General features: G+C 41.1%; 2 protein-coding genes across 2 annotated transcripts; one reads left to right on the top strand and one right to left on the bottom strand.

The window, feature by feature from the left end:
* Positions 1 to 6,438: 6,438 nt before the first annotated feature.
* LOC115362197 (rho-related GTP-binding protein Rho6-like) lies at positions 6,439 to 15,811 on the bottom strand. Its single transcript, XM_030056041.1, has 5 exons — positions 15,576 to 15,811; positions 15,004 to 15,091; positions 10,602 to 10,711; positions 9,584 to 9,718; positions 6,439 to 9,063 (listed from the first exon to the last, which is right to left on the bottom strand). Exons 1-5 carry the CDS (start codon positions 15,693 to 15,695, stop codon positions 8,818 to 8,820), a joined length of 699 nt encoding a protein of 232 aa, XP_029911901.1. The 5' UTR covers positions 15,696 to 15,811; the 3' UTR covers positions 6,439 to 8,817.
* Positions 15,812 to 21,174: 5,363 nt separating this feature from the next.
* prim1 (DNA primase subunit 1) lies at positions 21,175 to 26,840 on the top strand. Its single transcript, XM_030056818.1, has 13 exons — positions 21,175 to 21,391; positions 21,661 to 21,818; positions 22,291 to 22,397; positions 22,658 to 22,731; positions 22,894 to 23,030; positions 23,984 to 24,042; positions 24,230 to 24,339; positions 24,551 to 24,642; positions 24,741 to 24,873; positions 24,969 to 25,038; positions 25,131 to 25,243; positions 26,474 to 26,572; positions 26,682 to 26,840. Exons 1-13 carry the CDS (start codon positions 21,283 to 21,285, stop codon positions 26,699 to 26,701), a joined length of 1,281 nt encoding a protein of 426 aa, XP_029912678.1. The 5' UTR covers positions 21,175 to 21,282; the 3' UTR covers positions 26,702 to 26,840.
* The last annotated feature ends 620 nt before the right edge of the window (positions 26,841 to 27,460 follow it).

Below are 27,460 nucleotides of genomic sequence, written 5' to 3'. Positions count from 1 at the left end.
CTCAAAACAGAGATACATCTTAACAAAGAAAACCTTCTCCTCTCAAAACTGTGATTAACCAGCAAACTGGCATCCTTATTACATTATTTGCTTCCTCATTACACAGAAAGTGGCTGACAACATCTCACAGCTTAGCCATACTGGTGGACACAGAGACACCCAACTAAATACAGCACAAATTATGGTTCCTGCAACCAGGAAACGACACACACGTCAGCATGGGGAAAAAAATGCAACTATTACAATTAATTATCAAAATTAAATAAAATATTTTCCCTTTTTCCACACAAGGAAAATGTTTTCTTTTACAACAATATAAAACCAACCACTAGCTTTGCATATCACACAGCTACACCTGCTCTTTGAATACACACAGAAGCCACACACACGCAACTACATACATCATAAGCTTAGTTCCATGCAAATAAACCTGATATCAAACTACAAAAAGACACACACATGCCAGTTTTCATCATCAAGTCCAATAATTTTCCTTTTTCACACAGCAAGAGAAAGTTTTCATCTGAAAATCTGGTTGAACCACACATTAGCAAAGCTAAGAGTGGCGTATAAAGAGTAGATATAGCTCTGTCACAAAGCCACACACATTCAGCTCAAGTACATATCACAAAATCAGTTCCATGCAAATAAAACCTGATATCAAACTACAAAAAAGCACACACACCTGCAACTACTTGTCATCAAGTCCAATAATTTTCCTGTTTCACACACCAAGAATAAGTTTTCCTCTCAAACCAAACACTAGCTCAGCTTTGCCTGTGACACAACACCACCTGCTCTTTGAATACACACAGAAGCCACACACTCAACTACATACATCATAAGCTTAGTTCCATGCAAATAAAACCTGATATAAAACTACATAAACACACACACACACACACACACGCCAGTTTTCATCATGAAGTCCAATAATTTTCCTTTTTCACACAGCAAGAGAAAGTTTTCATCTCAAAATCTGGCTGAACCACACACTAGCAAAGCTGTGACTATGTCTAGTTAGCCCGCTAGCTAGCGCTAGCTAGCGCTAGCTTAGCGCGCTAATCTAATTAACCAAATGCCATCAATAAACTTTAAAATTCATCTCACGCCGACGGTAATGCTTCATAATAAACGTTTCAAGTCAACCACTTGTATCTTAAGAGTTGGGGTTATCAAATACAGGTTAGCTTTACATGTAAAGCTCGGCTGCCCCTCCATCCAAAACCAGCAAACAGCATAAAGACTATAACAACAGGCCTCGGGCCTACCGAACGGCTAGCTAGCGCTAGCTTAGCGCGCTAATCTAATTAACCAAATGCCATCAATAAACTGTAAAATTCATGTCACGTCGACGGTAATGTTTCATAATAAACGTTTCAAGTCAACCACTTGTATCTTAGGAGCTGAGAGTATCAAATACAGGTTAGCTTTACATGTGAAGCTAGGCTGCCCCTCCATCAAAACTCACCAAAAGCCAGCAAACAGCACAATGCAAAGTACATAACCACTCTCTGAAATATAACATTTAAATTTCGTGTTTTACCTGCGTTATCGTCAACCATATCCTCATATTAGCACAGAGTTAAAACAATAGGCTAACGTTAAGCTAACAGAGATGAAAACAGGTCTTACCTCGGAGGTCTGTGAGAAGAAGTGGGTGGGGCGGACACAGACGCAGGAGCCTTTTAAAGCTGTGGAAAAAAACGTACGTGTGTGGAGAGCGCGCGTGCGTGCGTGCGCGTGTATGTGCGTGCGCGTGCGTGTATGTGCGCGCGTGCGTGTGTGTTTCTGTGTGTGTGTGTGTGTGTGTGTGTGTGTGTGTGTGTGTGTGTGTGTGTGTGTGTGTGTGTGTGTGTGTGTGTGTGTGTGTGTGACATGAGTACTGGCAGCTGCTGCATGATCACACTAAAATGCAGGCAGACAGAAATCCTCATTCAATCCAGTGGAGAAATCCATAAAACCCACCCCTGTTTGAGGTGTCACAGCTCGGTCACCGTTTGAGTTACAGACTTGATTCAAAGCTTTAACGAGTCACGAGACTCGGATCTATAAATCTCCCATTTACATGATTTTCCTATCTTTTACTGTTTTTGATTTATGGCAGTTTTAGTTTGAGAGTGTTTTCTGCTCCCTCTGAGCTCTTACAATGGGTGTGTATTGCGCATTCCTGAGGCAGCTAGAGTGAGTCACATGTCCAGGCAGAGTGCAGAGCAGAGCACACCAGAGTCAAAAATGTTTGAAAACTCTTCACAGCTCCCACAAACTTGGTCCAATCCACATCAAAACTACATATTTTTGTAGGAATTTTTGTCCTCTTTCCATCTGCATAGTTTTCAAAGCCGTCAGACTTTTACTTTAGACTCCAGGGGCTTAATTAGTGTCAAAAGTCAGACTCTTCACACCAAACCCCATGGGAAAAAATGAGGTTTTGGCTCTGGTCACTCTGACTTGGAGGTCTTATAAAATCCAAACTAATCGAGTAATGATGAAATCCTTCAGAACTTTTGTTCAGCACTGTGTCCTCTGTCATCTGTGCAATTTTCAAGTCGCTGACATTTACGCCCTGGGAGGAGATCGATTTTGTTCAAAGCGGAATTTTGGGTGAGAACGTGAACATTCCAACGCAAATTGCGGACTTCCTGTTGGTTTTAGAGGGGGGGTGTCAGCGCGTGATTTGTAGGGCTTGATGAGACCTACATTTCGGCGTTGGTTTGGTGTTTCTATCACATTCCTGTGGGCTGCAGTGGCTGCCTTTGTGTGCCTAGGTGGCGCTACCGAGCCCATTTTTGCACTTAGGGGGTCCGTTTGTCCATTTTATCAAATTTTTCGCCAGACCTGGCCTGCGTGCCGAATTTGGTGAGTTTTGGAGCATGTTTAGGGGGTCAAATTAAGGGTTATTTAGACGTAATAATAATAAAAAGAAAAAGAAGAAGAAAAAAAAAAAAAAACACTACAATAACAATAGGGCTTCGCACTGTTCCAGTGCTCGGGCCCTAAAAAAACACTACAATAACAATAGGGCTTCGCACTGTTCCAGTGCTCGGGCCCTAATAAAGAAATGTAATGTAAATGCACATGGGTGGAAGCATATAATTTAAAGATATACAGGCCTCTTGATGTCTGTGGTTGTAAAAACAGACATAGGCGGACAAATTATATTAAAACAAAACAAAGCAATCTCTATAAGAGCATCACAGTGGCCGTGCATGCTAGATGGAGCTGGGGGGGATAGGGATGCCGTTATGGGACACTACAGTGAGTCGCTCCTCGCTGCTCTCCTCACCCAGCTGAGCCAACAACATACAACCCCATTTTACATCCAGAGGCGAGAGTTATGACGCTGTCAGAGCAGCTGTGACAAAGCTCACTATCAGGGTGGATGTGTGTGTGTGTGTGTGTGAGAGAGAGTGCATGCCGAGCGTGCACACACATGTCAGTGAATGTAATGTATATCTCAGTCTGCAGAGTGTTCCATTTGCATCCATTTGAAGCAGGCAGCAGCTTTTGCAAAACCCCATCTTCCCATCAGCCCCTCGCTCCCTATACCCTGTCATTTTGGTGCTTGGAAGCACTGATAGGTTGTGTGGCTGTTTATGTGTGTGTGTGTGTGTGATTTTTGTGTGTGTGTGTTTCTGCACTGCCATGTCTGATAGATGATGTGCTTATTTGGTAATGAGCCACGCTGTACAACGCCCATTTTCTCTGACTCCCCAAGAGGGTTTCAGCCTGCTGGGGCAGAACTCTTCCCTAAATCATCTTTTCGGCGGTAGCTCGTACCCCTCTGCCCCCACACAGCCCAAACCTCACCAGGCTCACTACCTCCACCGCAGGCCCTTCTTATCTCTCTGGGGGAGAAGGGACAAATTGCCCTTTGTCTAGACTGCACAGATCACTTGCTACTGACCTGTTCATTATTTTACATCAGCTGTGTCAGTACCATATGTGTCACTGATGGCCTGCTCAAGAAATCCATTTTAAGTGATTGACTGATCCTGCAAAATTGAAAAATACAGTGCTGTATTATCCTGGACATGGTGCCAATATAACTACTAAATCAGCGGTGCAGGCTCCCATTCTTGTCAGGTACAATATAGCATGAAGAAAGCCGAGCATTGATCCTGATATAATCCTAATGCACACCAAAAACCAACACTGGCAGGCTAATAGTGTCATTCAGGGGCAGAGGCAGCCTGAGCATAACATCCACTGTATAACATATACTGTAAACATGCCTGGGAGCAAATAGTCCTGGATGGCAGGCTCAGTCTGCCTTCGTTTGAGGTTTTCCTGATTTACTAACACATGTAGTGGTTGCTGGCCAGCTTTTGGAAAATGTGTGAGAGAAAGAGGGAAACTGGAGTGAGAGAGAAAGATTAAAAGACAGGGGGATGTGGTAAGCAGACAGGCGAGCAGCCCAGTTTATCCAAAAGATGATCAAACCGCTATTCCCTTCTCCACTGTTGAAAATCATCGCCGCTGCAGACAAGTGATGAAACTTATCTGCTGATAAGAAGTGTATTCCCACCTCGGCCCATTTCTTGGCTCTCAGACTCCCCGCATATGCCTGCCCCCCCTCCTGCCTCAGTCTCTTTTAAGGATAAAAGTGAAGGATAAGGAGGGCATGAGTCACTCCTGTATCCTGTGGCTGATAGCTCAGGCATGCCAAACATTCAGCCGCTGCTCCATCCAAGTCATCAGCGGACAGAGTGTGACAGCAGGATGTAGCCACGGAGACCCTGATAAGGGCTGATATCAGCCGAGTGAAAGGCTAAGCAGGAGGAGAGGTGAGGGGGGGATGGAGAAGGAAAAGAGAAAAGGAAACGGCGAAGGAAGATGCGAGAGCAGAGGGAAGGAGTGAAAAGCCTGATTTTATTATTTTTGCTGGGCATTTTTGAGACAGTGAGGAATTTCCGGAGAAAAAATACTAGGCTCAGCTGGACAGTGCTGAACAAAAAATTCAACCCTTTAACTTCACCAATGGATATCAGCAAAATTACAAAACTATCTACATACTGTATGTTGTGTGTGCATGGAAAGCATGCATAGGTGCATGTGTGTGTGTGTGTGTGTGTGTGTGTGTGTTTATGTGTGTTTGTATGTTTGTTTGTGGGGCAGAGTTGATCCCTCAGGCTGTGTTCACGCTCCAGCAGCACAACATCCACAGGCTTGTTTTGACACCACACTGTGTAGCTGCAATCATCATCTAATTGTAGGTCACACAATCCTAAAGGACTGGACAAAAAGTTTTGGCTTGATAGCCAGACACCCATTTGATTTTGAACCCAACCCCCCCATTTCTAGAAATGGTTTGCTTTATATAATTTTGTAAAGTTACAGATTTATTTCATTTTATTTTATTGGTTTATTTAATAGTGACAATGCATATTTATGAACATTAGTGTGAGAGATACACCCACGTAAATATGCCAGAATTTACAACAACTACATTGGCTTTTCGGTGAGAGAGCAATGTGTTATCAGTAACTTTGTCTATCGCGAGTGTGTGAAATGAACTATAGCACCCTTGTACTGGTGGATAAAGAAGACAATAACAATTTTTAAGACAAAACACCCATTTGGATATCAAGCAATTGGACGTGCCCTCTCCCAGGGAGCCTTGAATTTCCTTCATTTCCCTACATATACTTTGACTCTCATTTGATACAGCCTGTAATCTTTTGTCTGACACAATTTGCAACAAAGAGCAATACCCAGACACCTTTCACACACTTTACATCCTATAGCTGCATTATAACATAGAGGAGATGTGCCCCCTCTGGAAACTGTAGTGAGACTGTAGTGATACTAGACTGTTCCATGTGAATTTGATTGGCTCAGTGCTTCAATGGATAAATTATGTCCTTCTGGCAACAGGCCACTTTTGTGTGATTTGTTCACTTAATTACATCTCTCACGCTTGTACTTGTACTTGTTCTGTTTTTAGTTTGCTAAAGATGTCCAAATTGAACACTGGATATTGAGTAAATTACAGTGTGCCATGCTTTCTGTCTGTTTTGTGGCCCTCCTGGTACTATTTGGCACAGGGGCATAATCATCCCCAGTCATTAATTCATAGCCTGCTCCAAGATAAAAAGGAAGCTGTGTTTGGGCATGATGTGTTTGGTTACTCATCACGAATCTTACATAAAACTTTTTTTTTTATTTGGCCAAGAAACCAAATATCTTATCCAAAGTATCTGAAATTAATCACAGTAGAGTGAGAGAGTAGCTTGATTTGCTCATCTACTGCCAACTTTTCCTTCAAAACAACAGCTGGATATTACTTAATCACCGTTGTGCTGATATATATTATATACTGCATACGTCTATTTCCCCATATTATCATCAGCGATAAATAGGTCTATGGAAAGCCTAGGTAATGTTAAGACAGCTTTATGCAGTTTGACAGAGAAAAAAAAAATCTTACACTGGAAAAAGAACTTCAGAAATATTTATTCAAATCCAGGTTTTGAGAACAAAATAGCGTATGACAATAACCAATACAGAATTCAATCAATAAATTAAAGCCATTACCGGCTAGTTCACAGAAACATTTCATTTTGCGTCAGTAACATTCTTTTTTTTGGGGGGGGGGGGGTTCTAATAAACAGATTTACAATAGGAAGGATATGTACAACGACACATGTCTGTCTGCAGAAAAACAAGCAAAAGAGTAGAAATGGTGAAATGATGGCTGGATATTCAACAAAACGGAGCTTGTTTGAATAGAGCTGCACACAAACAGGTGCTCCGACTAGGACTAAGACATGAATTAATGACTGCAGAGGTCCAGACAGCTTTAAAAACGTGTTTTTAAATGGTGTGTTGCTTCAAATAACCCATCGGAGGCTGCTACCGGTGTGAGGTCCTCAAGCCCACATAGAGATTGTGAATAGCCCACCGCTCCCTGAAATGTCTAGCCATCACCTTAGCTGTGGTTTCTGTGTAATGCTACAAATAAAAGGTGAGGCACCCTCTCGGAGAGCCATCCCTCTCTCTCTGCGAGACAGGAGCCCTGCTCACGCCTGCCCCTGCTCACACTGTTGCTAGGCAACACATTAAATTCCAGTGTTCTGTACGTCCAAAGAACTCTGGGCTTCTGTGCAAACCTACAAATCATCAAGTCCTCCATTAGCCGAGCTGTCAACAGCCCCCGACGCCAGAAGACTCAAAGTGAATACGAGAACAACATCAACAACTACAAAAACAGCAAAAAAGACATACCACGAGCGATTAGAAACACCCAGAAAAGCTATTTAAAAAGAAAAACGGAGGATGTCAAGAATACTTGTGAGGAAACCTTAAAATATAAATTCATAAAGCATTTTAAAGCCATAAGAAGAAAGAAAAAGAAGACCAATATCTTTCCCCAAACAGGACCAGCCTGTTTGTATGTTTAAATTCAGCCATGTCCCTCCTGGCCAGCATCAGCCCGGGGACATGTCGTGTTAATGCACCTATGCAGGCGTCTTGGAATGGGACGTGACATTGTTAGCGTTGAAAATTCAGCTTGTCCCCCAGCACTGGGGAGCTTGTTTAGGCTTAATGAGCGGGCCAACTTGACTTTCAATTTTGCAATTAAAAGTTATTTCTCTTTAAATTGTTGTGTATCTCCGAGGAATATTTTGTGCTAACTGTTTTTGGCATATTTAAACCATTTTATCCAGGTGGACTTCCCTTTTTTATCTTGTAAAATGCACAAAAAAAAAAACAATGATTTTCTTTTTTCAGTACTAAAAACTGGTATCCAGTGAGCAGCTCTTATAGCAGGGAACAGATGATGCATCACATCGTCTGAGACCACTAAAAAAAAACATGTCTTTACAGTGTGTTAATGAGGCAATTAAGACTGATGTGATGATGGATAAAGGAACAGAGTCTTACAAAAACATGCTTTACAGTCTCTACATGGCTCTGGATTTTTGTTTTTGTGTCTTTTCTTTTTCTTTTTCTTTTTTTTTTTTTTTTTGTCACAGCATGTCCACCCCAGTCGGTTTGTGGCCCATGTGAGCGTTGAGTCACATTCCGCTCCTTCAGATGTGCTCTCGGTTCATCCTCCTACTGCCTTTGCAAATGAGCACTCTGCTCGCCAAATCCCTCCCTGCTCTACCCTTTCCTCCGCTGTCAGATTTAATTTCCAAACGGAATACTGTGAAGGGTCAATGGGGGAATAATTCCTTCCAGGACCTCTGTTTTAAATTCCCAAAGCTACATTTCTCTGGATACCAATGCTCTCGCTTGCTGTCAGATTTGACACTTCATCCCATCACTCAGTCCATATCGCGCTCTTCGGAGATGCTCGGAGAAAGAGGGATGGATGGGAAAGGGCACGGGCATCTGAATTTCAAATGGGTTTCATCAGCATAATGCAATCAATTTAAATGTTTACAACTACTTTCTCCATGGCAAAGAGAGGGTGCTGACCTTACATGAGCTCACTTTCACACAGCAACATATATGTGAGGAATAGGAGACCCCATCGTCTCACAGGTCTGCATCTTAAAGTGCCTGCTGTGCTCTCTTTGTACGTGTGCAAGATTAATCTGAACCTAAACTGCCAGGTAATTTACAAAAGCATATACTTAATATCAAACATTTTTCACTCTGTCTCTGGACTATGTGTTGCCAACAAGTAATGATCAAAAAGACCGGTATCATAGCCGAATTTATATGGAGTGTGGCGGTCTTTTTGAAGTGGCTGTCAGGGCGGCTGGGGAGGATGCTGCAGAGGAGAGAGAGGCTCTACAGAAAACAGAAATCCCCCTTACACCTCTCTTTCCCCTGCTCAACTTGTCCTTGCAGTATGCGTTTCATTCACATGATGGAGCAGCTCTTGGACTTGTCCTTGCTGAAGGTGGAGGAGAGCAGCTCTGTCTTGCTGGGCAGATGGAGGAGTCTCTTGGAGAGGCGGCGCACGGGGCTGGGCTTGCTGGCCGGCTGCAGCTTGTTCATGCAGGCCAGCGCTGCGGTGCGAAACACGCTGTGGATGCTCTTCTCCGACGTGAAGGCCGAGCACTCCAGGTAAGCCTCCGCTCCCAGCTGCTTGGCCAAGGTGGAGCCCTGCATTGGAATGGGAGAGCTGAACATTAGTACTGAAATGGTTTGTAGATTCACCGAATAATCAATTATAATTTTGATAATCAAGTAGTTGTGTTCGCACTGGCAACCTGTCCTCAATAAGTCCCGATTCAATCCCAATCAGGACTTATTGAGAATAAAAAATGGATGGATGATGGAGCAACTGTTTAATTTGTTTATCAAGTAAATATGCCAACATTTTCTGGCTACAGCTTCACAAATGATAGGATTTGTTCGCGTTTCTTATCATAAATGTAAAATGATCAGATTTTTATGGCTGCTGATGAGACTAAGGAAGCAATTTTAAGTCCTTTATTTGGGCTGTGGTAACTTTTGATGGGCACTATTTTAATTTTTTTATTGTAACAGATTAATCGACAGTGACTAATCATTAGCTGCAGCCCTACTGAACATATAGTATACAGTATACAGTGTGTAAAATATATATCTGCATGGAAGACAGATGGATCAGGAGACGGACAGGGGAGTAAAGGGAACAAACCTGTTCATGGGAGATGGGAGTCTGCTTCTGATTGGACAGCTCCATGAGCGTGCAGACGTCCGTGCGCAGGTCTGTTTTGCAGCCTATGAGCAGGATCCGTGTGCTGGGGCAGAAATCCAGGATCTCTGCTTTCCACTGCAGGGAAAACACACAGACAGCTGTCGTCACACTGCCATAGTGTAAAATGTCCCTTGTAAATGTAAGATAGATAATGTTCAATGGTAATGTTGAAAAAAAAAAGGGGTTGAGAACAAAAGAGAATCAAAGGGAGGGCAGAATAATTAAAGAAGCAGTTCAGCCAAAATGCAAAACAAGACATTTTCCCACTAACCTTCAGTGCAATCTATACATTTTTGGCAAGGTTTCCAGTCTGCGACAATCTCCCCTGTCTCAGCACCCCTATACAACAGGGCTGAATGGCTGTTTTTTTCTTTGTGGAGCTAAAAACCGTCAAACATATACATGTAAGACACTCAAAAGCAGCAGCTCTTTCCTAAAACAATGACATGCACACCTGACAAAACCCACAGCCTTCAGTGGAGAAGAGTTTTGCTGGGCACTATTTCCTTGTGAAAACCACCTGAGCGCAAACCGTATCAATCCGCCCCAAATGCCTAATCCTTGGGGATGGATAGATTTCAGTTTGCCGATGTGTTGACCTTGGGCGGTGGATTATGTCGGGCATCTGTGGCATTGTTTTTTGGAAAGAGCTGTTGCTGTTGAGTTTCTCACAGGAGGATTTTTGACGGTTTAAGCAAAAGAACAAAAAGAAAAGCCCTGCAGCTCCTTTGTATTGAGGTGCTGGGAGACAGGCAACAGACTGAAAACCTCACCAAATCACACAGACACTATCTGGATGGATAGACTGCACTGTAGGGTTAAGGGTTAATATTTTTTTTTTTGCATTCTGGGTGAACCGATCTTTTAAAGCATAATCAAGGAGACTACCAACTACAAGCAGTGAGGTGTGCAGCTGTGTCGCTGTCAGCCTGTCATGTTACATTGTGGCAGGCTGTACCTTCCTCAGCGCACTGTCTACTATATCTGGCCGGCTGATGTCAAAGCAGAGGAGCACTGCGTCTGAGTCGCTGTAGCAGAGCGGCCTGACGTTGTCATAGTACGGAGAACCTAAAGGGACACAGATCAGCGTAAGTTTACAACACAGAACATTAAATGACACACGCAAAAACATCAGGGCAAAGACGACTGTGACAAGAGAGAAGAGGACAAGCTTTGGTACAGCGGTTCCTGTTTTTCAGCCAGTGAATGTGAGCGAAACCATGCAGCGCACACTCCGGCAGCAATCCAGATAGGCCATGAGTCTGAATCCAGCTCTGATACTCTATTATAACACTGTATCACAATCATCCTCCTCACACGCACACAGCACAAACACAAACACACACACACACACCCACACAGGCGATAAGAGAGCAAATCATTTCACTAAGCTCCTTGCCTTCCCACTGAGAGGATTTTTTTTTCTCTCCAATAAATCAAATTAACACACTGAGTCACAACACACAGCGACTCCACACTGATCACCTCCTTCCTCCAGTCACATGGCGCATCGCAAACAAACTACCTGATTTCTTAGACAGATTAACACGGAGGAAACTCTTTCCACGATTATTCAGTTCGTGTTTGCGCTCTGTATCAGACGTGATGGAAAAATGCAAAACACTGATACCACTGCTGACATCTGGGAGCAAAACTGACCAGATTAACAATAATATATACATGTGTGTGTGTATATATATGTATATGTATATGTATATGTATGCCACACGCCACTAATAAACATGATGATGTAGTAGGAGTGACCCAGGACTGCTGTCATACAAACATGACAGCTCAGTGATGAAAGAGTTAATTACTGTCAGCAAAACAGTGTGAAGGAAACATATTTTTGCTTACATTTCAATAAATCGCACCGCTATGTGTAGCCCCTCTACACTCACAGGAAGGCTCCAGTGCTAAATACAGACTGACAGGATGTCCGCTCTCTATTGTCTTCCCTCCGCTACCTAATCACTCACCGCGCACCAACACTAAGATTTAATTTCCTACTCCTGTCCTCTGGGGGCCAAATGTGCACCAGAGGCTTGCCTTGCCTAAAATATACGGATATAATAATATCAGGAGAGGATACACTGCACAGGCTTCTACCGGAACTATCAAACAATCATGTTGACTTGAGGTAGCTGGCAGAGGCTCCTGAGGCAGGAATGCAAATTATTTTTTTCCAAATGGGACTGTCATTTATTGCCACCAAATAGCAGTGCTATTACAAAACCCTGCTGATTCACTGAGTTCAAAACTTTCACTTAAATCTACAAACTAGATTTAGCCATATAAATACCGTCTATCAATCCCCTATTTTCTGAGTAGGAGACAAAATGCACACCGGCACACAACTATCCAGGGTGATGTAAGACTTGGGAAAGAGGAGGCAGGGAGATCTAAGAGGACACAACTTCTAGCACTTGCCACCTCCTACACATGGCCAGGCCCCTGCCTGGACACACAAACACACTAACCCACACGCAGAAACCCCCCACACATACACACACGCATGTATGCATGAAGGCACAAACCCACCTTGATGGTTAGGTGGAGAAACACAGGCTTATCCAATGAAACTGCCCCACTATCCTGGAGTGAAAGCGATCTGAGGGGCTAATCCTCTTTAACCGGACAACAGATAAGAGTGTCTATTTCTTAATGAAAGATGCAAAGTAAGGAGTAAAAATAATCTTTTGGGTCTTATAACTGTGAGATGGTGATAAAGTCTGTGGCACACATGGCTCATCTGGACATACAGCAGGAAGGTGTGACTCGTTTGACACAAAATCTTGTCTTTGTAACTACAGTGTAACAGCTGACTGGCCCCAATAATGGAGGATGACATAACATGAAGAGTTTAATCAGACAGATTGGGACGACTGAGGAAATGTTGCAATGAATTACGATGGAGAGAATGGCAAGAAAAGTGAAGACTGATAAGAGCTGTGTGCGCGCATGTGTGTGTGTGTGTGTATGCGTGTGTGTGTGTAGTGAAAATGTAAATACGTCTTATGCAATGTTTCCTCAGGGGAGGATGACTGTCCAGAAAGTTTTAACTCTGGAAGATAAACAGACAAACCAACAGAAGTTCAGTGGTGGTTTCAGTTACACAATAGCTTTTTTTTTTTTAGGCAGCGCACACCATAAGGCGGTGGGGAGGGCATGCATATCTTTTGCTCTGTATCCCTCATTTGTGCCTTCTGTTCGCACTTACTGTAAGCCACACACACAAAGACAGCGCAAACACACTCGTACACACACACTTCCACCCCCTGCGTACCCGAGGCAACCCCCTTCCCCTGTGAAACAACCCCTCTGCCGGCCAACTGGCGCTGCTCAACTTCCTCTGAGCAGAATGCCAATGTGGTTATGAAAGGAATCCATCCTACTTACTGTAGCTGATTGCTTTTTTATTGATCTTGTTTACATCATTTTCCAGATGTGCAAAGGGTGTCATTATGTCAGTGGGTCATCGCAATTCATCTGACCTTTTAACTCATGGCACAATTTGAAGACATCTGACCTAATTTGAGTTATTTTTGCAAAATGCATTAAAATCACCAATCAGGGTGTCACATAGATAGATGGTTATGAACATAAGATAAAGTGACTTAAGTGTCTCTGAATTTAAGAATCCCAACATATTCCCAGATATTATTTCCATGAATCTTTCGTAAAAAGTGTGGTTGTGAAGAGGTGGAGTACTTTGAGTCAAATGGATCTTTGGGGGGCTTGAAGGTGCTGAATGAAGGAACTTTAAAAAAATATTTAGGATTCTGGCATATATAAAACATATTCAGGATTGGAAGAAAAACTACCATATCTTTTTGCTGAAGAGATTTCGATTGGGAGAATATTCAACAAGGGATCTTGAAGCTTTGAGGTCTGTATTGAGGGGGAGCTCAAGATTTCTTTAAAGACCTGATGATCATTTTATCTATTCCTTCTTGCCAAAATACAAAATACAGCCAACTACAAATGCCAAAAACATGCCAAACAAATTCAAATATATGCTTGAAAAAGAAAAAAGCTTGTCCAGGCAGAGATAAGATATACAAAAACAAAAATCACATGCAAAAAGCTTACATGTGAATTAAAAGCACATGTGCCTCTTGGAGAAATTTTGTTTTTACATGTGGCCAGTTTTTTCACGTGTTCAACTTTCACACACAAGGAGACGGTTTGCTCGACAAAATGTTGTTTTCACGGAGCAAACGGGAAATTTCAGTGTCCAAAAGCACATGAGCTTTGATCTCACAAATGGGGTTTCACATGTGACCTTTTTGTGAGGAATTTATTATACATTTCACACTTTCCATTCAACATTTCAATGAGCATTTCCGTTTTTCTAAAGAGCTGAAATCTTGGATAGTCACAATAACAATTATACTGTTAGATTAGAAGTTATTGATGTGCGTGTTTTTTTAATTAATGTTATCATTGTGTAACACACTCTGCATTAAAAAAAAAACTGGGTGCTCTTAAAGTTTTTGATCCATGGCATTTTTGTTTTTTTGTTTTTGTGATGATCTATTTGCTAACTGAAAGAAATTCTCTTACTGCCTCCCCTTCTCCATCTGAAGGTCAGAGGTCATGGTTCGTTTTACAGCAGCAGCTATGTAGCTCACAGGGATTCAGTGTCTAGCTCAAGGACACTTCAGCAGGGTGGATATTTGCTGTCACAGGGGACTGACCTTGTTCTCTGGCTGAAAGACGGCCTTGCTATTCACTACTCCACTCAAGGCCTGCCTCTCTGAGAACTGGCATAAATTAAACCTGATCTGTCTAATGCATGTGGCAATTAACAAAAAGATCTTCAGGAAGACATTTACCAAGTGCCATCTTCCTGAACTTTAAAAAATCGAGCATAAAAAGGCGAGGAGACTGTGTTGTCACTCAGCAGTGTCATTCAATCCTGTGGCACTTTGCCTGGAGCAGCTCACACTGGGGAAAAGCTGCTGAGCAGCTCTGAAACAGGATCAACAGATAGTGTCTGCGTAAACAGGCAGCAACGCCGAGTCTCAGCAAGGGTAAACAAGACAGAGAGACAATAGACAAGATAAACCCTAATTTACAGTTGTTTACCAACCCCTGGCTCCCTGTATTGTCTGAAGGGTGGATGGGAAACAAAAGTTTCACAAATCAGCCTAAATTATACTGAGACTGGCTATTTCATTCATTACTCAAGCACAGAGCTCAGTCAGTAAAGCCTGAGGGGAATTTCAAAGGAGCAGCAAGTCAAAGACAGAGAGGAGAGAAGGTCACAGCTCACCGTTTCATAGCATTTACCCTAAATCAACAAAAGTCAGCTTTTTTGTGGTCATGTAAACCAAACCGCAGAGTATGATCCTCACCTGATGTGTCCCAAAGGCTGAGCTCAACACGTTGGTCATCAAGCTCCAGACAGGCTGTGTAGTTTTCAAACACAGTGGGGACGTAAGTCTAGAGAGACACAAGGGAATGGCTTTTAGGGAGCATCTGTGGCTTTTCTCACTGATTTACATGAAGCAATTCTAGCATTTTGTTTTGATCAACAAATGTAGGCCACTTGATTCTAACATCAGCTTTAAAATCCTCCTCTGTGTAACTTACATCATGCATCTTTTCAAATGTCATAATTCTAAATCTCTAATTCAAAATCAATGTCTATCCTGTATGCATTTATAGACACATTATACTGATACCATAGGAATACCACGAAAAATACCATTAAGTGAGATAATATCATTAAAAACTATCCACTGTGCACCACTGACTATAAGTCTCTATAGGAATGTTGTGGTGCTAACCTATGGTCATTTTCACTAGGGGGAAATGCATTTTAATATCACAACCTGTAAATTAAACCATCCATCTTTTACACTGTTCTCATTAAAAATATGAAAACATCTAATGCAGACAAGGCTGTATGTTATAAATAGCATACCTCTGGGTAGCAATCCTTTGCCAAGACTTGTAACATTGCGGTTTTACCGCATTGGACGTCCCCAACCAGCACTAGTTTACATCTCGCCACAAAAGGCTGGGTGAGTCTTCTTTCCTTCATTATGTGGATAAAGAGAACAGGCGCTATCAAAAAAATGAATGTGAAGGGGACAAAAACTTTGAGGATCCTGCTGGTGTGCGCTCTCCTGCCGGCGGCTGCGGTCAGACAGGCAGCGGCAGCGGCTCTGACCCATAAATGAGAGAAGCACTGCGGAACTTTATATTGTCGCGCCAACCAATGAGCGCGGCGCTGTGGGCGAGAGCGGCGCTCCCACCGAGGGCAGCGCACCAGATCCTGCTGCTGCTCCTGTCTCTGGGCTGGCGAGCCGCATGCCTGCGTTTGCAACAGGCAGATGATAAGCTGCAGATACTCAATTAATGCGAGGAATTCTGTACCATTTTACCACAACGCCTAATGGGTGGCGATGTGATGCTCAAATCAGACGGATAAGTCAGTCACTGATATGGCAAAGCGCACCCGGTATCAGAAATCAATTCAGGGAGGATTCATTTATTATTTCTTTTCACGAAAACATCATCACTCTGATATGCAGGCCTACTCTGCTATACATTTGTATCATAAAGATTAATGCCAGCTCATAAAGCTGCATGGGTAAACTGATTTTATGTGGGTTCAAGCAAGTTTGTCTGCATGCTCACTCCTATGGTAGCCCATGTTGTATGTGATGAAGACGACTGTGCAAGGAGCCTCACATCCAGGGGTGTAGTGGAGAGTGTGTACAGCTAGGTCTATATGGAGTATGCCCACCTCCTTCCTGGCTGTTTACAGTATACCCACCTATTGGCCAAATAGCCATTGAAATACATAGGATGCATCCTCCTCAGTTATCAAGCTGCCTACTTAGTAGTAATAATGACCTCATTCTTGCTACAGGCCAGAAGCAATTTATTCTTATTTTGTTAACAGCTGCAAGAGAAAAGGGATCCCCAGTATATATTTTTTGCACATTTATACTGAATTTATCCATCATCAATGATCATCCTTTGTATGCAAAGTTACAATTTTTGTGAGACTTAACATACTAAAAATCAGTGAAACCAGAAATAATTAAAAAGTACTTTATCTGTCATGTGACTTTTGCTGATAATAGAATTTGTTTGGTGTGTGGGCTGCATCTTCCTCCGATTATACAAATTCCTGTGTGGGGTTTCTTGACCCGAAAAGCTCACAGTAGGTTGCAGCCTCAACAACAGGTCATTTTGGTCAAATGATAAATATGATACGGTGAAATGGTCAAAATATATGAAAATATTCACAGTAGGAAACTGCTCATTGCTTTCTCCAAATTAGGAATAGCTTTACATTTGGAAACAAACCAATACAGCATATGAGTGAATTATTACATTAGGGTAATAATCAATGAATTTATGCAGGCAAATTGAATGTGTAAAATGTAGCCATGTGGGAATGCATGTTTACTGTGTACATGTTTTTTTTCTGTTTAACATATGATAGTGACTTTATGTGTACATATGTTTGTATAACACGTAGCGTGTGATGACTGCTGCACATACAGGACTGAGCGCTGCCTGCCAACCCTAAATAGATGACAGATGGCATCATCAATCTGAAGTATAACAGAGAATCCTAGAGTGGCAGCCATTTGCAGAGGAAGTGGAGCATGGTGAGCTGCACAGAGCACTACTGTCACACAGGTCAGTCACACATGTTTTTTTTTTTCTTAATGCTACTAATGTGCAGCATCTAACTCTGAATGGCGAAATCCTGAGACCTGAAAAGCATAAGGCGGACCGGTGATGCGCATGGACTCTGAAAAGGGGCAGGGGCAACATATTCTGAAAGGGCAGTTTCTGCTTTGCCCTGGGGGCTCACTTGGCTGAAGCGCCTTCCATGCAAATGCAGCATTGAGGTTTTGAAATTTGACTTTGTTGCTTGGTTGCATCCCCTCTCTTGCCTCTTTACTGTGGCTTTTGACTGTTAACTGTCTCATAAAGCAGAAATGCCATAAAAACCATAAGCTTTAAAAGGGCACTTTCACATAAATATGAGAGCACAGGGCCATGGTGCTCCCATGCTCTGCGGGGAAGAATTTTTTGTTTTCTATAGTGGCATTTATATACCCTTTCATGGGAGGAAAATGGAATATACTTGCATTTCTTCCCTCTCACTGAGATTAATATGCAATCCTGTCCAAAAATTATAGGCTTAGCGTTGGTATTCAGTATTTGAAATTTCCACTTTCATCCACAAGTTGCACTGCTCTATCAATAAGAGTCAATGCTCAAGTCTTTTTGTGGTCTGTGGGCTCTTAAGAATGCCTGATGAAACCTCAATAAGTTGCTGAAAGTGGAGATGCATTTTGAGGATCACTTTCCTGATAGTTTGCATGCTATTTTTAAAGTTTTGCCCCATATTCAGAGCAAAGGCATTCATACAGTTAGTGGTGTAAAAATAGATTGTCTCCATTCTCAAACAGTTCTCTCTTCTTCTCAGTGTTTTTTAGCACCTCGGAATTTTGGCTGTTCATCTGAATGAGCTCCAGACATTGTTTTTTCTGCACAGATTGGACCAAACGAGGTGAATGTGTCACGAATTTTATGAGGAGGATGAAAACATTCATGTGCATGGTTTCAAATACCTGCTGCTGAGCAACATAAGATGTTGAAGAGAAAAAATGGCATGTGTGCCAGTGGTGATTAGCCTACATATAGAGAGAATACTGTGGTATAAAAGCTTTCCAGACTGGTTACCTGCCACTTTTAGCTTGTAGCTCCTCAGGTGATCAGGATGCCTGTTTAGAAACTCTGTCTCAGTGTTTCAATCTGAAAAGGGCACCTAGGACAAAAAGGCAGGAGCATTCGTCCAACCTGCATCCCTCTCCTCTGCAGCCCTCTTAGACAGACAGAACCACTCTCTTTCATGTTTTAACACTGAACCTCATTTCTTCATGCTCTTTTCCCTCCCCTCACACACACGCATACACATGTTCACACATGCATACCAGCATACACAAACAGCATGCAAACACTGGCTCCCTCATGCTCAGAGTTTCACTGCCTCATGTTCTGTTTCTTCCTCTTCACACATTTGTATTTTATTTCTTTATGTGTTACATCCTGAAAACTGTGTTGCATAACACAGGCTGTCTCAAGTGCAGGACACGTTCGCAGTTACTGTCCTTGACATTTTAATGATCATTTTCAGACTTTGCTCTCTGCAATTAGACAAGGTCTTTGTTGTTTAAGCTGGATACTTATTTATAGAATTTGATCCTTTATTCAAGTTGGCGTGCGTTCAAGGAAAACCAATAAGACCTTCCTGGAGATGAGAATGTTTTAGGGTTAGGAAAAGCTGACATGTCTTGATGTTTTTTGAAGAGACATCATCATCATCATCATCATCATCATCATCAAATATAACCTTGTGCTATCTGGTCAGTCTCAGTATAGAATATGGTAGCAGTGGATTGCCGCTGACCTATGTGTTGCCAGTGTTTCCCTGATGAAAGGTGACAGCGCCCTGATATGGAGGCACACTTTGGTAATCCAAACATGCTGTGACTTTTACGTAAACCCAAATGAAAACTATGTTATATTTGACCCATAATGCTGGTCATCCTGTTCCATGGACTCCATACGACCGTCTGACCTAGATTTATCGTGCTGAAAGTTACATTATCACTACCCGCTTCACCTTAAGTTGTCCCAGTGACATTTAGTGTGTGTTTATGTATGTGTGTGCATGTGCCTTTGTGTGTATCTGTGTCACTAGAAGTTTGTGTGCATGTCTGCTGTATACAAATGTTCTCCTGTATGCTTACATGTGTATATGCATGACAAAAAGGGGAAAACTCAGGTGCAGTGGCACAGTTCTGGCCTGCAAGAGGAAGGGGTGGGTTATCAATCCCATATCTATTTACATAATTTCCATGCAGAGACACCTGCTATGTTTTCACATGGTTGACTTTATCTTGAACATGTTCATCAAACAACTGCAACAGCATGCTCAACATAAACAGCAAGGTCACACAAAAAAAAAAAAAAAAAAAAAAAAAAAATCCATCACTTGTGCAACCTGGTTCCAGCCAACCACCAGAAAAAGAAACCATATTCCCCGTGCCTTGCAGTCATATAATTTGCATAATTCAAGTAAGACATGGTTGAGAGCTCTCGCATTATGTAAATCAGGGTATGATTAAAGACTATTCCATATACCTAAGTGCAATCATGAAGTGGAAATGTATTGGGGATGCTGATCTATTAATTGCTCTTGAACATGCCACAGTTCACTGACGCTGAAAAGGAAAGACTGGGTCATTACCATGAATTTGGATCACAAGTATTTCACATACTGTAGCTTACTATACTAACAGCTTGATAACTGGAGTGGTGGAGTGAATTTGTCATTTTCATCATTTTCAGTGACAATTGTGAACAAGCTAAAACAAATGGGCCTCGTAAAAGTAGTGATCCCTCGGTTAATCAGTTGTTCATAAAGTAAAATATTGCCATCCTCATGTTAATTCGTGTGATCCTAAAAAAAAAAAAAAAAAAAAAAAAAAGACCAATACCTGTATTTCAGCTGTACATTGCTGAGGTTAGCAAAGAGTATGAATTTTGCTAAGGAGGTTTGGCAATACATTTGAAAGATGAGTATACTTACTGTGTTGTAAGCTGTAGTACACATAACCACATAGTCCCTGAGTGTGACATAGTCTCTGAAGCCGTTTGAATAAACAATGAATTTGTTTTTGTGATGTGACATTGATCTGGTTGTTCAAAGACTGAATTGAGTAGGTTTTATAGATAGATTGCACTGATAGATTACATGATTACCACATCACAACAAACCACTGTTGACCACTGTTGCCTCTAGTAGCCTACCACTGCATCATCAAAGTGAACCTTCATTTGTTTTTCATTTTTATTTACCTCATTAATTACTTTTACTTTCATGCACTTTTACCTCTTAACCCTTTCTGAGATGTGCTGTTATGCTTTTCACTGACCTGACATCATAGAAATCACTGCCACATCTCTTTGTAAAATAGAGCAATTATGAAATCGTACTGCCCTCTAAAGGTGTAAAAGGGGAAGTGCACTTCACACAGACGTATGAGGTGAGGAACCTACGCACATCATCATGTTAGAGACAATTTGGGGTATTATATCTATATATTTATTGGATATGGGACTAAACACATAAATACATAAAAAAGCTCTCTATGGAAAATGGAAATGAATGCAAAAAGCTTTATTAACTGTGCATTCACGAGTCCTTTCGAAGGAACACTCAACACTACAAATCCCATGATTCTCACTTCGTTAGTGCTACTTCCGCCCTTTCTTCCGCTTTAGGATAAAAGGTTGAGTGTAAAGAAAGCTCGATGTGACATAAAGCCTCATCAGCACAAGAATTACCCAAATACGAGTTTTTTTCTTTCTCTTATCTGATTCCTCGGTCGTTAATGTATTTCCTTTTTTTTTTTTAAGTTTACATAAACGGCTTTTCTCACTGCGGTGACGTCACTGCCTCCTCCCTCTCTCATTGGTTCTACCGTCCCCTCGTTCAGACTTTCGCGCGCGCTCTCAGAGCAAAATAACGAAGCTAAGCTGTCAACCCGCAGCGTTAGTTTACACCACAATCAGACACATTATTGTAGAAAATGCCGTCCTCAGACTATGACCCGGCCTCTTTACCGGACTTACTGCCGCTGTACTACCGGAGACTCTTCCCGTTTTCTCAGTATTACCGCTGGCTCAACTACGGAGGAGGTCAGTGTGCTGCTTATCCGTGTCAGGGAAGCTAGCAGGGGAGCTAAGTCAACTGTTAGCTTATTGGATCAACGTCAACCACTATGAGAGGGTCGTCGTTTGCTTGTCCTAATTCAAAAGTTTACGCATTTTGCCTAATATTCACCACAATGTCCTCCTGTTATTGGATATTGACACTCAGTTGTAGCCCAGCCTGTGCCTCAGACAAAGCCAGAGAGCACACAGCAGTCAGTAAAGGTAACGTGTTTGTGTTTATTTTCTGCCTTCAGTGCAGAAGAACTACTTTCAGAACCGGGAGTTCTCCTTCACGCTGAAAGATGACATCTACGTGCGCTACCAGTCCTTCAGCACGCAGAACGAGCTGGAGAAGGAGATGCAGAAGATGAACCCGTACAAGATTGACATCGGGGCAGTGTACAGTCACAGGGTGGGATTGCTGTTCACCAGTCTTGTTCTGTATTGTCACAAGGGCTGGGTGATATGGACGAAATAAAATGTCGTGATATTTTTTGACTAAATACTTTGATATTGATGTTGGTGACTATACTGTAGGGATGACTACTAGTGCTTTCACAAAATTTACACAATAAGAGTTTTGATAAACATCATTAGTAATGTGGATATGATTACTAGGTAGGTAGAGACAAAAAACAACTTCCAGAACAGACTTAAGAAAACTTGTAAAAGTTCAGAAAATTACATACGTGTATTGTAATGCAGCCTTTATAACCAGGAGAGGACAGCACTTATGCCATGTGACAATATTATGATTTCCAAAATCCAAGATGATATCCAGTCATATATTACAATGTCAGCTCTCTCTGAACTGCTCATGTACAAATTTGATCTTGTTTGATGATGATGATGATGATGATGTTGTTGTTGTTTGTTTCTCACAGCCCAATCAACACAACACCGTGAAGTCGGGAACCTTCCAGGCCCTGGAGAAGGAGCTGGTTTTTGATATTGATATGACAGATTATGATGATGTCAGAAGCTGCTGCAGGTAAAATGTTATATGAATTTAATTAGTTGATTGAAATTTGAAAAAAATACATGTTGATCCACTTTGATAAACAGAACCACTTCAGTCTGCAGGTATAATAAATGTGTACGATTTTGTCTCGCATGATATGCATTGAAAACTAACAGGGTATGTCCTGACAGTCATAGAAGAGGTGCAAGAGGACTGTAAACTTGGCACAACACATAAATTAAACACTTAAAAACAGACAAGAGAGATGATATGCAGTTATCGCATTTCAGTGCTGCAGATATTTGCTCCAAGTGCTGGACCTTGATGACCATCGCTATCCGGATCCTGGATAGAGCTCTTCGAGGTTTGTGTGTCATTTTTTTTTTTTTATTTAATTCTGGTTATCAACTTGTTTTATCTGTATTTTTCCATGAATTTTCTTTTTTTTTTGCAGAATAGTAATTTGGTAAGGAATTGTGTTGCTGGTGAAACTCATGCATCATGTGCATCATCTGTGATATTCCAGACGACTTTGGTTTCCGGCACCTACTGTGGGTTTATTCTGGGAGGAGAGGAGTGCATTGCTGGGTGTGTGACGAGGCTGCCAGGAAGCTCTCTGTGGCAGCTCGCTCTGCTGTGGCAGAATACCTCAGCCTGGTGAAGGTAATGGGACCCCACCATGCATGAGGAGTGAGGGACAGAGCTGGACCGTGTGTGTTTGTTACTGGGATGGGTGCATCTATGAGGATGCAGACACAGAATGAGTTCCAGTGAGCTTAGATCCTATTGAGATTGGATGTGCAAGCAAGACTGTTTCTCTTATAAATACCCCATGATCACTGAAAAAGGTGCTCTCACAGTTGCTTTGGGAAAAACTGTAATGTTAATATCTTTGAGAAACAGGGTAGTCATTGGGAATACGCAAAACTCCACATTATTATCATCAAGTATAGCTGCTGCTATGATGAACAGTCAATATTGTCTTAGTCAACTTTCATCAAGGCACAGGCATGAGCACAGTGTATCCAAACTGTAGACACAGACATAAGAATAACTGGTATTTTGTTCCAGGAAAACATATTTTAACATATAACATCCAAAGCTGAGACTGGTTTTGAAGCTTCCAGGCACATCATCAAATAGGTGCTGGGTGATATGGATACAATCAAATATCACAATATTTTTGACTGAATTTCTCTATCAGTATTATGAAGACATTGTAGGGATGACTGTTGCTGTTTTCACAAAATACCTAGGCTGTGAGATTATGAAAAAAAAAAAAAAAACATCATTAGTAATGTGGATATGAACAAGCAGGTAGAGGCAAATAATAGAGCAGCTGTAACAGTCTAATAAGGTCAGAAAATTGCAGCTCATTTCTGTAATGCAGCTCTTTAAAACCAGGCCAGGGCAACATTTTTGTCCTGTCTCAGTATTACTATATTCAAAATCCTGGATGATATCTAGTCTAACATTACAGTATTCATATAAAATTGATATATTTCCCAGCCCTATTATCAAATAAATGACTGTCTCAGACACCACATTATCTGTAGAAGCCATGAAAGAACCACTGACATCATTTTTGCGTCTTTCCATTTGCTGCTGTTTAACAGGGTGGTGAAGAGACCGTGAGGAAAGTTGTGCTGACAGATCCAATTCACCCTTTCATCAGGTAAGAAGTGTGAAGAAGTGTTGTACCCTTACATGTTTTGTTTTGATGATGGTCTCACATTGCAACAATTACTGTCATCAAGACAGTAATTGTTTCCTTCATCAAGATGAGCGGCTTGATTTGATGTGTGAGGCACCACTGCGATGTTATATCATTCAGTTTTTATTGTTATTTGTAATCCCAACAGAGAGTCTTTGACAGTGGTGGAGCACTACTTTTCCCAGTATGCACTACAGGAACAGAACATACTGAGCAACAAGGAATCTATTGACAAAGTGCTGGCTCTTGTGCCTGAAGATATCCTTTTGTTAAATACAATGCTTTTCTTACAAGAGCGCATACATAGACACGCCACAGCTGCACAGTATTGCATATTTTTTCCCACTGAATATTGTGATTGCAGTATGGACATAGTGATTTCTCTTTGTTTACAAAATGTACACAGATGTTTACAGTGTACAGAAATATACCTGCTAATGACTGGAGCGTACCTTGACTCAGTCGTTACATGTCAGAAAGGATCTACTGCAGCATTTCCAAACTGAGAAAAATCCTGAGAAGCGCTGGGGGAGGCTCAAGGCTCTGGCCAAAAACAAACAGGTCAGTCCTCATACCTGCATCACATCATCACAGTAGTGTAGTCACATTGTTGTTTATACATTAACATAATGAATAAGTGATAACCTTTCCTCATCCAGGCTGCTGTCAAGAAGGGCCAATACTTCGAGAAAGAAATCATGTTGCAGTACTGTTACCCTCGGCTCGATGTGAACGTCAGTAAAGGCGTGAACCATTTGCTGAAGAGCCCGTTCAGTGTCCATCCAAAAACAGGTGGGGATTTCGTGAGATGAAGATGACATGATCACTATACCACAGTCAGAAGGCTGAATCTCTTACTGTTGCTTATCTCTTTCACGTCTGGCCAGGGCGCATTTCTGTTCCCATTGACCTGCGAGAATTGGAGACGTTTGATCCTTTTGATGTGCCCACAATCAGGTAAGTGATAATTCACTGTCTCATAGTGCTCTACTATGTGGAAGTTCGCGGTGTTTGATAATCACCAAAGCTGATGCTATAACTTCTTTTAGCCTGATCTGCGAGGAGCTGGATCGGCCGAGGAAAGGCGAAGAGGAAGAAGAGGAGGATGAAACCAAGGAGAAAGAAAATGAGAAAGACGTAGCTGAGCGACGAAAAATTAGAGGTGCATAAGACTGAAGACCCACTAGAAGGCTTTAAATACCCTAAGTGATTTTGAAAAAGTGGTGCAATCAATACATGTTGATATGCACATTAACCCTTTGATGCATGAATTATGAAAGTCTGAGTCAAGATTTTTTTCTTATGTGTTTTTACTCTTCTTAGGGCATGAACACTTTTGAGAGTCTCCATACTTCTTTAAGGATGCAGGACTGGTATTACCATGTCATGATACTAGTATTAATATGTTTTCAGCAACAAGAATTGACAGTCTCTGCATAACTTTTTTGTATTTTTTAACCTTCACATCACTGTAAACCGGGCCCTCATTGGCTGCTGTTGGTCTCTATTTTTGGATTGAACATGTGAAGCCCATCTAGATGGTCATAAATAATAACTGTTCCATACAGTTGGGGCAGTTCACATCAGTCTGAACCCCCCTCTGGATTGTTAGGATGTCCATATATTGTGGTAAACAGCCTGATGGTCCTCCAGTGCACGCTAAAAAAAAAAAAAACGGGGTCTGCAGTCTGTCTTTAAAAAGTCTTAAAATGTCTCAAATTCAATTTTATAAATACTAGGCCTTAAAAGTCATTAGTCTTAAATCTGACTTCTCAGATTTCTCAGTTCCCATAAACATTTTATCAAATTACATTTAACCATCTTTTAATGTTTCTGTAAAAATTTGCCAAGCTTTTCTGTTTGAAATTCAACATTTGAGATTTTACAAAACACTGACCCGCATACTTTATGCTTGGGAAAATGTCTGTCGTAGATTAACCTAACTCACTTTACACTCACACTCATATACTACATTTACATGCACATAACAAACCAAACTATTCACTTTATTATCTGAAGAGAGAAATCCACAAAAATCCACAGACCTACTTGTCCCAGGTTTCTGTGTATGAAAAAGTGTGTTAGAGTTATTCCAGCAGCAGCAGCTATTGAAGCTAAAGGAGTCTGTCAGAGACATGTAGTCAGTAATCCCAAACTGACCGAATATACAGTACTGATCTTTACACTTACCTGCAGTGCTCATATGAATAACAAAAAGACGATTTAAAAAAAAAAAAAAAATCTGGCTTAAATTTATTCAAAGTGTATCCTCAAAATCTTAAAAATAAAAATCTTTAAAAGCATTAAAATGCCTAACAATTAGAATTGACTGCATTTATTATAAAATATTCCAGTTAAAATTGGCCAAAACAGTGTTTTCTTTTTGCCACAGATTACAAACGAACAAGCCTGGCAAAGTATGTGAAATACCTGGATCAGTTTCTGGATGGAATGGCTCGCTCATGGAAAGGAGAACTTCTCCGAAAAAGTGGTAAGGTTTTGTGAGAAATTACATCATGAAACAAGGAGAAGACTGACGTCATTATGGGCATTCATTTTGTTTTTCTAAAATATCTCTTGTGGTTTTGTTTTCCTTGTAGATCTTCAGAAGGACTTCTGAACCAGCTCAGTGATCACAACGGGATACACACCTAGAAGTGCACGCTTCATTGTTGCACATTACTTAATATGAAAAAAAAAAAAAAAAAAAAAAATGCAATGTCCCTTTTTATTGAACATTGTGCTTTGGTGATGATGATGATGATGCTTTGTTTTTCCCAGTGGAAAATTTTTTTGTATAATGTTGTCACTCCCAGTGAGGATCCAACCTTAAACAAAACTTTAATAAGATCATACATTTTTCTTCTACATTTTTGTACCGGAGTGTGTCGATATCTCATTGTATTACTCTTTCCTGCTTGTATTTTACTGTTGTATAGTCTTTATAATAAATTTAAACAAAATAAAAGAAGATATTGCAACCCTTTTTTAAAAAAATAAATAAATAAAATCATGTAACGGTTAAGAACTTTTTTCGTCTACAACCTATGCAATGCAATTTTTTTTAATTATTTTTAATTTATTTTACATAACTCAAACTGGCAACTGTAACAGGAATCATTTGGAGGAGGTACACAAATAGATGTCAGATGTCTGTAAATGTCAACTAAATGGTGACCTAAACCCTCCGAGCAATTTGTACTGGATATCAAATGTTACATACTTAAATGATTAAAAAAATATGATTGTTACTAATACAGAATTTTAAATGAAGGCCCATTTCTATCTAATGTAAAGTGCGCCTCTCCCTTATATTAGTGGCAGTTAAATCCCAAACAGCACATGGGCTTGAGGGCTTAAACTAGATGGCATTAAATAT

Source organism: Myripristis murdjan, chromosome 7 (assembly GCF_902150065.1).
Source record: "Myripristis murdjan chromosome 7, fMyrMur1.1, whole genome shotgun sequence".
Lineage (NCBI taxonomy): Eukaryota > Metazoa > Chordata > Actinopteri > Holocentriformes > Holocentridae > Myripristis > Myripristis murdjan.
This window is presented reverse-complemented; position numbering and strand designations above follow the sequence as displayed.